The sequence below is a fragment of the Vulpes lagopus genome, chromosome 21, assembly GCF_018345385.1.
Source record: "Vulpes lagopus strain Blue_001 chromosome 21, ASM1834538v1, whole genome shotgun sequence".
NCBI classification, from domain to species: Eukaryota; Metazoa; Chordata; class Mammalia; order Carnivora; family Canidae; genus Vulpes; species Vulpes lagopus.
The window spans coordinates 43,200,417-43,211,157 of record NC_054844.1 but is presented as its reverse complement, the minus strand read 5'-3'; the positions used below and the strand labels follow the sequence as shown (position 1 = coordinate 43,211,157).

Here is a 10,741-nt window from a genome sequence, read left to right as displayed (position 1 = left end):
TCCTCCCCCAACTTTGTCTCATGCCCCTGTGCTCCCTGGCCCACACTCCTGGCTCCTGACCCCCCACCTCAGAAATCCCCAGGTACTTTATTCTGCTTCCCTGGGGGATTCTATCAAACGTTTAAAGAGGAAACCATACCTGTTCTACTAAAGCTGTTCGGAAAGATAGAAAGAGAAGGAGGACTTCCAGACTCGTTCTATGAGGCCAGCATCACCTTAATTCCAAAACCAGACAAAGACCCCACCAAAAAGGAGAATTACAGACCAATATCCCTGATGAACATGGATGCAAAAATTCTCAACAAGATACTAGCCAATAGGGTCCAACGACACATTAAGAAAATTATTCACCATGACCAAGTGGGATTTATCCCCGGGACACAAGGCTGGTTCAACACTCGTAAAACAATCAACGTGATTCATCATATCAGCAAGAGAAAAACCAAGAACCATAGGATCCTCTCATTAGATGCAGAGAAAGCATTTGACAAAATACAGCATCCATTCCTGATCAAAACCCTTCAGCGTGTAGGGATAGAGGGAACTTTCCTCGACATCTTAAAAGCCATCTACGAAAAGCCCACAGCAAATATCATTCTCAATGGGGAAGCACTGGGAGCCTTTCCCCTAAGATCAGGAACAAGACAGGGACGTCCACTCTCACCACTGCTGTTCAACATAGTACTGGGAGTTCTCGCCTCAGCAATCAGACAACAAAAAGACATTAAAGGCATTCAAATTGGCAAAGAAGAAGTCAAACTCTCCCTCTTCGCCGATGACATGATACTGTACATAGAAAACCCAAAAGCCTCCACCCCAAGATTGCTAGAACTCATACAGCAATTTGACAGTGTGGCAGGATATTCTGATTTTTTTTTTGATATTCTGATTTTTTAAAAAGATTTTATTTATTTATTTTAGAACGAGAGAAAGAGCACAAGCAGGGGGAGAGGGAGAAGCGACTCCCCGTTGAGCAAGGAAGCCTGACATGGGGCTCGATCCCAGGACCCCAGGATCATGACCTGAGCCGGAGGTAGACCCTTAGCTGATTGAGCCACCTAGGTGCCCCTCTGATTTTTTTTTTTAAATCAGAATTCCAGTAACTGCTTGTCTGAGTCACTCATGATCCAATGCAAGCATGTGGAGTGAAAACAAGTGCAACAACAAAACGACTTTCACATGCTTATACCTTGTGTCCTCCACTCCAATGGCAATTTCTTAGAGGATGAGGAGAGTGTCTTGGGCGTTTCTCTCTCACTGTCCGGCACAGAGCAGTACACACAGTAGGTGCTCAATTTTATAGCTATTGAATGACCGGTCTCTTCAGGCCTTGGGACACCCATTAGTCTAATGAACCCAAAGACTAGGGTGTGGAGCGAGCGTGGTGACTGATTAGAAGGTAGCCAGCTCAGCGAAGGTTGGGACAGCTGGAGGTCCCACGGGGTAGGCAGAGGCAATCCCCTAACATCAGCTAGGAGGGGCACCTGTGCGTGGGCCGCGATGATGGCACCTGCCGGGAATCCCCCTCTGCCTCCTCCTCTTCCTCCTGTGTCACACCCACCATCACAACGGCATCGTCGCCATCACTGCCCCTCTTACAACCCAGTCCCCAGCACGAAAAGTCTGCGTCTTGGCTTCTAGCTGTCACCCTATCACGTACCGTGCTGGTTAGGAACATGACCTTGAAACCAGATGCCCTCGAATTCCAGTCCCAGCTCCGATGTACTGGCTGACTGAGCCTGGGCAAGTTCTTTCACATCTCTAAGCCTCCGGTTCTTCACCTGTCAAGCGCACAAACGTCAGGGCTAAAACAGAAATCCTCCTAGTCCTCAGCACAATGCCCGGCGCATGCCATGTGAACAACTGATGGGAACTCTTCTTGTTGTCACTGTCACTATTACTCCGGTGGGTGCTCTCGCTGCCACCATCACTGCTACTCCGAGTAGTAAGTGCATCAGTCCCCACTGCCTGGAGCAGGTGCTCCGAAGCAGCCCTTGCCATGAGTGCTGGTGGGGGTACGAGCCCAGGTTCTGGGGGGGTCCTCAAAACCCCAATCAAAATGAGCCTGTTTCCCCAGCCTATCCCCCAAAACCATCATTCACAACACTCTTCCGTCAGTCTGGGGCTTTGGCCCCAGATTAAGTTCTTTATGTAGATTCCTCTCGCTGGTGCACAGCCTCCTTGGTGGCTGCGGCCATATGTTGGTCAAGGGACTTACCCCGTTTATTGCCATTCACACAGTAGCACTTGCAGCCTGGCTGGGAAAACCATAAGAAACCACTTACGTGATGCCCTCCCGCGCCCTCGCTGGGGCTAGGCGCCGCCAGGGAGCTGAGGAGACAGGGTTCCTAGGAGGAGCTCCCGCTGCTGCCTGCCGGGCTTTGGGGAGAACACCACGTGGGGGGAAGACCCTCTGTGGGGCATTCCAGGCTCCATCCCACTGGCCCCCCTCCTCATCTCCACCCACCCTTCCCAGCAGCAGGAGCTCTGGTCTACTACTCTCTGGCTGATGCAAATGGGGGGACGCTGCCCAGCTTACTTATAGGAAGCGGTCGGAGTCCACCAGATGGACTAGGGTAGCCACCAGATGCTTGTTTTTGAAGGAATTTTGGGGCATTTCACCCAGCCAGGACTACCTCAGCTGATAAACGGCTGCTCTCTCCTGTCCCCGAATTGAGTGGCTTCCTGAAGAGACCTGGAAGCTGGCAAACCAGCCCACCCTGCACCCAGGAGTGAAACGCAGGGACTCCCGTGCCTTGGGCCCTGGGCATGGAAGGCTTCCCTCAGGGAGCACAAGGCCCGGGGAGACGTTCTCCTCGAGGAGAGAACAACTAGTGTCTGAGCACCTATTTGGGACAGACAACGAGGCCTGGGAGCAAAAACACAGCTGCAGGAACTGCCAGCTGCCTGGAAAGGCACCGTCAAGTCACCACCACGCAGGCCTTGTGCATGGAAAGGCCCAACAATACCTACGCTGAGGGCCATGCAGACGCTGTGGGGCCATTTCCTCTATCGTCCTGGGGTCCGTTCCATTGCTGGACAGCTGGGGTCTTTAGAGACCCAAAGAGGGACCCCTGAGAACTCTGTCTTGGATCTAGATCTTTGAAGGCAAAACCTCCTGTTCTTTCCAAGTCTCCCCTCCTCTTTCGTGAGCACTTCAGCTCCTCCATGAGACCAGATACCGGGAGATGGGTTCTCTCAGGAGGGAAATTTTGGGTTTTCAATGAGCCCTTTCTGGATAAAACCAGACGTTTCCTCTGCTCCTTGCTGATAGATAAGGAAGAAGGAGGCAGCCCTGGAAAAATAAAGCAAGGAGATCTCTGGCGGGGATAAGTCTCCAGGTCCCTAATTAAGAGCACAGATAATGCCCGATCGGGCCACTCCAGTCTGCAAAGGCAGCATATTCCGCGGCTTCCAGAAACGCTTTGTTGCCGCACCGGCTGGGAGATCTCTGCGCGACCATTGCCAGTGGCCCCGGGGCCTTCAGCACAAGGCAGGGCGACCGTGCAGAGACGCCCCTTTCCGGTGTCCTGGGCTCGATCAGATAAAAGGAGGCAGCAGCGGGTGCTCTGTCCGTGGCGCCCGCGTCCTCCAGCTCTCTCCCACCATGAGTCGGCAGCTGCGCGTCAAGGCTGCAGGTGACACGGGTGGCTTCAGCGGGCGCTCGGCAGTGGTGCTCAGGAAGGCTGCGGGCGCTGCGGCTTCTTACCGCGCAGCTGGCAAAGGGCCTGGGGCCGGCTTCGGCTCTCAGAGCCTCTACAGTCTCGGAGGGAATCGGCGTAGTTCCCTCGGCGGGGCTGCTGGTGGCGTTCGGACCGCGGGCTCCAGCTTTGGGCCTGGCCCCGGGTATGGACGCGGCCGGGCCACTGGCTTTGCCGGCAGCATGTTTGGCAGCGTGGCCCTGGGGCCCGTGTGCCCGTCCGCGTGCCCGCCTGGGGGCATCCATCGGGTCACCATCAACAGGAGCCTCCTGGCCCCCCTCAACGTGGAGCTGGACCCCGAGATCCAGAGAGTGCGAACCCAGGAGCGGGAGCAGATCAAAGCTCTGAATAACAAGTTTGCCTCCTTCATCGACAAGGTGGGTCTCAAGGGAGGAGGATGAGATGCTCGGTGGGATGCGAGCTGTTCCCTGCTGCCTGGGAGCGGTCAGGACGCTGTGGCTGGAAAGGTGGCAGCTGGGCCTCAGGAAGGGCTCCCCTGATTGGAACATGCTGTAAGCCGGGCAGCCCAAAGGGATAAAGGAACGTGTCGCTTCCTCGGGGGACTTTGGAAAGGGTGGAAAGTTGGGTACAGGGTAGCCCCATCTTGAGACAGAGGTGCTGGGTTTCTGGAGGACGGACGGATGACCTCTAGCTCTTTAAAGAAGACGAAGAGCTGATAGAATCGGCAGTATCGGGAGAGGAGGGCTCAGGGTACAGAAGGAGCCCTTGGCCGAGCCTTCAGGGGGAGCATCTCCTGGGCGCCGAGTCAGGCAACGGAAGAAAGCCTTTCTTCTTCCGTGGGATTTCCTTCTTCCGTGAGTTTTCAGGGATTGGTTTTTTCCAGAAGGTTAGGGGGTGAGCACTTGTAAAAGGTCCAGTGTGCATGGAAGTCCAGCACTTGAGACAAATGACTTTAGAAAAATCGATATAACCTGAGAGTCAATAGTCGGTGTCCACGGACTCGACCACCTCCATTGTGGTCCCAGGTGCGGTTCCTGGAGCAGCAGAACCAGGTGCTGGAGACCAAGTGGGAGCTGCTGCAGCAGCTGGATCTGAACAACTGCAGGAAGAACCTGGAGCCCATCCTCGAGGGCTACATCGGCAACCTGCGGAAGCAGCTGGAGACGCTGTCCGGGGACAGGGTGCGGCTGGACTCGGAGCTGAGGAGCGTGCGGGACGTGGTGGAGGACTACAAGAAGAGGTGAGCGGGGCCCCCCTCAAGCTCGTGAGTCCTGTTCCCAGAGGCTCCCGGGGAAACCCAATCTCTGTGCCACTTTTTAGGAGGGGAGGGAGCAAGCACCAGGGCCCGGGGCTCACACCTCTCCCCTGGTTGTGGGGGAACAGGCTGCCCTGTTTGATGAGAACTTCCTAGCTGGTTGGGAGGAAGGAGTTCCACGCTCACTCACCTACTGACTGGTTCACTAGCCAGTCTGGGGAACCTAAGAGGCACCTGGATACTTTCCTAGGATCCAGTGAGTGGAATATAAATGAGGTATTTCAGCGGCATAGGCCTGCCACCCCCGGCCTGTACAGTGCTCCCTTCTCGGAGATCCTGAGGGGACTGTGCCTCCAAGCACTTACTTGCCTGGCCAGTGGGAACAGGAGGTTCCTTGGCCCAGGGGACTGAGGCCCCTGCTATCTCCTCTCCTTGCCCACAGGTATGAGGTGGAGATTAATCGTCGCACGGCAGCAGAGAACGAGTTTGTGGTGCTCAAGAAGGTAAGGGAGAGAAGAGCCTATGCTCTCTTTGCTTCCCTATGCTAACTGCCTCCACTCAGGCCTCCAGCCCAGGCGCCCTGGGGAGGAGCTGCTGCGTGAGTGGGGATGGAGTCGTTACTCTGGCCTCTTGCAAGCCGAAGAGGCAGGATACACACCCAGGCAAAGGACAGAGACAGACAGGAGACAATTCCGGTCTGGGAAAAGGGAAACTCCGGTCCAGCTTGGCCCTCCTGTGTGGCTCGGGGAAGCTCGTTCTACCTTCCTGGGCTTTGTTTTCGCCAGTGTAACCAGAGCAACGTTCCCCTTTCTCTATCTTCAAAGAGTCCGCGAGTATAAGACAAAGCAATATTGAGTAATTTAATTCATCCCTATGCTTCCCTTTGCAGGCAAATCAGATGGCTCTGGGACCAGGGACAGGGAAAGCTCATGAGATGAGGGTTGCATTGACTGAATGTTCTGGGTTCCTCTCGGCAGGATGCAGATGCAGCCTATACGGTCAAGGTGGAGCTCCAGGCCAGAGTAGACTCTCTGGACAAAGACCTCAAGTTCCTCAAGTGTTTGTATGATGCGGTGAGGATGCTCCTGCCTTTACCCCACCCCACCTCTTTCCAGCTGAGGGCTTCACTTGGCCCTCCTGGGGGAGTTGCCAATAAGAGCGATTTAGGATAAACAGAATGAAGGATTTTTGTTTGTCTGTTTGTTTGTTTTTGTTTTTTTAGGATGTTTTGATAGAAAGGTACAAAACTGCGCTGGGAGGCTGTGGAAATATAGGGTTTTGGTCCCCAGAGGCCATATACACAAGAGACAATTCCACCTGGGCTATAAAAGTGATCTTGTGTAAAAATGACCCCAGGAAGTCCTACTCAAGCACAGGTTCTTGACTCTGAACTATAGAAAATGCCTCCCACTGTCCCCTGCCCATGTGGGGTTCGTCCTGATGCTGTGAGCCTTCACCCTTGGCTCCAGCATTCAGACCTGGAGCTGGCACTTCTTCCCACCACGTCAGCCCAGGAGACGAATAGGCAGCAAAGGGAGGCTGGAGGACCCTGAGTCTGTCCTCCCCTCCCAACTCAGGAAATAGCCCAGATTCAGACTCATGCCAGCGAAACCTCCGTCATCCTGTCCATGGACAACAACCGGGACCTGGACCTGGACAGCATCATCACCAAGATCCGAGCTCAGTACGAGGAGATCGCCCTGAAGAGCAAGGCCGAGGCCGAGGCGCTGTACCAGAGCAAGGTGGGCCCTCCGGGGGGGGGGGGGTCCTCTGTCCTCTATCAGCCTCTCCTTCCCTGGGAAGGGACACCTCCACCAGCGGATGCAAGGGCCGCCTTCGTAGATGTGCCGAATGAAAGAATGGTTATAAGAGGTGCTGTAACGATACCTACTCCAAAGGCATTCTCAGTAGAGACTTATCATGATAAAACATAAAACTGACCTGGGTGGGCATATTTAAGAGAAAGGGACGCGTAATCCTCTAATGGAGGAAAGAAGAGAGGCGTTGCTGCTGTAGATCAGATGCGTTTCCAGGGACTAGGGCATGTCACCATGGGGCAGAGGGAGAGAGAGTAACAAATCTGCAGGAGAGCAGCAGTGGGAGGCCCAGGGTGGGGGCACGGAGCGAAGAGGAAGCCATGAGCTCCTTTCTGATCAGTGTGGGAAGACTTCCCAGTGGAGGAAGCGGGAGTCTAGGTGCCTTCTGGGGAATGGGAGTTATGTTTGGAGAAGACCCGTTACTTGAGCACCCTCCAGGGCTTTACACCTGCCCTGCTTGGTCACTCCTTTCCACATTTGTTCAATCCCACCGATAGCAAAGATCACGGGTTCCTCATTCCCTGTCCGTGGATACATCATCCTCTCTTCTCTGGAGGACTGGGCAAGGGAAGAGGGGAAGACACGGGCTGTAAGCCCTGAGCCAATAATCCTACCACCCCCAGGGTACACACTGTCCTCGGCTTCCCGGCCTCCCACTTGTCGCTGCAGGAGAACGAGTGTTCTGTGAGGGCAGGGATCTCACCTATCCTGCTCACCCCTGCATACCTAGCACCTGGAGGAGAGCCTGGCCTTTAGCAGAGGGCCCTATAAAGAGGTGCTAAATGAGTGGGGAGCACTTCTTACACTTCAGAGGTGCTTAATAAATGTAACCTGCACCGTTCTTCCATCCAGCTAGGGAAGGATCGCAGGCAGGGCCATGAGAAAGGATGGGTCCAGCACACAGGTCCCGCTTAGAGAACTGGGTGGACTTCTTGGTCAGAACCACCACCACACCACCCAGGCCCCGGATCCGCCATGTCCTATTCTGGAGCCACCTCCTCTGGTTGACCCCAGCCATGGACTTGTATGCTCAGGACCCTTCCCCTTCTTTGTATCGGGAGTAGGGGGTGTGGTCCTGTCTCATAACCAACTTTCTATCTCCGGGAAACCAGATCCAAGAGCTGCAGCTGGCAGCAGGCCGGCACGGTGATGACCTCAAACACACCAAGAACGAGATGTCGGAGCTGAACCGGCTCATCCAGAGGATCCGGTGTGAGATTGCGAATGTAAAGAAGCAGGTGGGCAGCAACCTCACGCGTCAAGGTCTTTGCGAGGTTCAATTTCATCCTCTGCGGTGGAGAAACTGGAGCCCCCCCTTGAGTACAAAGCGTATCTTCCGATTGGGCCCGGCGGCCCGGCAGCCATCCACTCCCCCTCTTTCCCACCTGCCCCTGTCCCCGTGGTCAGAGCCGCGCTCTGCTAGGAGCTCGGAAGGACCTTGAGCTTACTTCGTCTGACTCCCAGGCTGCAGATAAGGAAGATGGACAGATAAGGAGAGGGGAAGGGACTTGCCCGGAGTCCCCGCTGGTTATTAACAGAGTCAGGATAGAAATCAGGTTTCTTCCTTCTTTTCCTCCCTCTTTCTCAGACCTTTTCTGTCTGCGGCAAACTGCTCTACATCCCTTCAGACGCGCCCTCTGATGGCAGGTCCCATGCCTCCTCCTCCTCCCGCTAGACAGGCAACACACATGGGGTACGTGGGGAATGTGTCCTGGGCTCCTCCGTGGCCACGCTAAGTTCCTGCTCTCAAGGTGGGACATCATCCTAGTGACCCAGGGAGGACAACAGCAGATGAAGCCCTCTTGAGTGTCCCTGCCCTGTACCATGGTACCATGTCCACTTTGGCGAGGGGAATAATCCTGCCTTACCTGAAAGCAGGGACACTATGTCATTGGGGAGGTGATGTTAAGGGACTGGGGAAGCCTTCCTGTGTCCTCCCCCAAAGAACCAGGTCAACTCTACCGGTGATAGAACACCAGAGTGAAAGATCAGAGCCCTCTCTCTTCCCTATGTGCCTACGACCTCCACATCGGTATGTGGGGAGCACGGAGCTTTCCTCTCCATTAGTACAAGGCATCACAGTGCTGCCAGATGCTTGTCAGAGCCCAGTTACGGAGAGTGGGGGATGATGTCAAGCTTTTAACCTCTCGCTCTAAGGGAAGCCTTCCTCACCCAATTCAAGCTGACAAGGGGAGCATTTAGCCAGACCCTCCCTGCAAAATGCTGGAATGATCCAGAAATGCTCACTCTTGGTGCTAACAGGTAACAAGGGTCCCCACTGGGAGCTGTCCTGACGACAGTGGGGCCTTAGAGGCATCCTGGCTGGGGTCTCAGCATGATTCTCCTGGATGTGGCGTCCTTTGAACCTAGAGCTGTTGGTGGCCTCCAACCACAGGGACTAGACAACTTGGCAAACACCAGCGTTTCTTCCTATATTCATGAAATGCAACTGCATCAACAGCTTCTCATAGAATATTCATCCGCAACGGAAAATAGAGGAGGCCCAACTCTCCTGCTGCCTCTGCAGCTTTACTCGCTGCCGTCTTGGGCCTCATCCGTGAAGGGAGGGGGTTGTGCCACCCAACTCAGAACACCTAAAAGCTAGTTTGCATTCCGACGATCACCCTGTTCTTTGGCTTTCAGTGTGTCAACCTGGAGACGGCCATCGCCGACGCCGAGCAGCGGGGCGACTGTGCCCTGAAGGACGCCAGGGCCAAGCTGGACGAGCTGGAGGCCGCCCTGCACCAGGCCAAGGAGGAGCTGGCCCGGATGCTGCGCGAGTACCAGGAGCTCCTGAGCCTGAAGCTGGCCCTGGACATGGAGATCGCGACCTACCGCAAGCTGCTGGAGGGCGAGGAGTGCAGGTGGGGGCGGGGGCGGAGGGGACCGCTGGGGAGAAGGGGCTGTGGATGGCTCCCTGCTTGGCTAGCGACATTTGGGAAGTGGAAGACCAAAGACCTGAGCACAAGGAGGTGGTTGGCCTGGGGAGCTCAGCTGCTGCTCCCTGTGAGGGGAGGTCAAACCTGAAGATGGTGCTGCGAAGAGTAAGTGGGGTCGGACAGTCAGGGTTGCATCACTGGCCTTGGCTCGTACTCGCTGGGCTCCCGGCAGGTCCCTGCACCTCTACTCCCTCACCTGCAAAATAGGATTATAATTTCCATCTCACAGAGTGTTTTCAGGATGAGTTAAAATACCATACGTGGCAAAGCAGGTGCCCATCAGGGTTTAGCTGAGTGTACACCCTCCGCTGAGGTTCTATCCTTCTCTAACTTTCTGTCTTCTAGGATGTCTGGTGAGAATCCGTCCTCTGTGAGCATCTGTAAGTACCCCTGAGGGACGCATCAGGTGCGAATTCTGGCTGGTTGGGAAAGCCGGGGCCCCGGGATAGGCCGATGCCACCTCCACTCATGCTCTCCCCCAATCTGGAAGTTTCTGTTACTGTCTTCTGAGACTTCCTGGCTTCAACGGAAACCTGTTTCCCTTTGTCCCATGGGAACCGTGGCTGAAGTCATGCCCACCCCATGCCCTCCTTGCCTCTCCCCGGACGTTGTCATCGAGAGAGGGTTGCGAATGTGCACGCGGGGGCCAAGCAGCCCGAGAATCTCCAGGAAGGCAGAGACCGCGTCTGTGCCGTGTGGTCCTCACCTCACTCAGAGCCTGGCTCGTCGCAGGCTGCTCACTCATCTCGGTGGTGTTTCCCGGCCGCCGGGGGCTGCTGGGGACAGGGCGGGGGTGGCTCCCTTGCTGACTGACCCTTGCTGCCCTTCTTCTCTGCTCTTGGCCCTTCCTCCTCAGCCGTCATCAGCAGCGGTGGAAGCAGCTACTACCGCCCCGACCCTTCCATCGGTGCCGACGCCGGGGCTGGCAGCGTGGCAGGCGGCTCCGGCAGCGCTTGGGCCAGGCAGACCAGGGCCAAAGGGGCACGAGTGGGAGACCTCAAGGACCCCCAGGACCTCAAGGGCAAGAGCGCACCTGCCAGCGCCCCAGCCAGGAAAGCCACCCGATAA

The 10,741-nt window shown here is 55.6% G+C and overlaps 1 protein-coding gene across 1 annotated transcript; it reads left to right on the top strand.

Annotated features, from left to right (window-relative positions):
• The first annotated feature begins 3,607 nt into the window (after window positions 1–3,607).
• On the top strand, window positions 3,608–10,741 carry KRT74 (keratin 74). Its single transcript, XM_041736858.1, has 9 exons — window positions 3,608–4,078; window positions 4,688–4,902; window positions 5,360–5,420; window positions 5,895–5,990; window positions 6,495–6,659; window positions 7,847–7,972; window positions 9,378–9,598; window positions 10,019–10,053; window positions 10,530–10,741. The coding sequence occupies exons 1-9, from the start codon at window positions 3,608–3,610 to the stop codon at window positions 10,739–10,741; spliced, it is 1,602 nt and encodes a 533-aa protein (XP_041592792.1).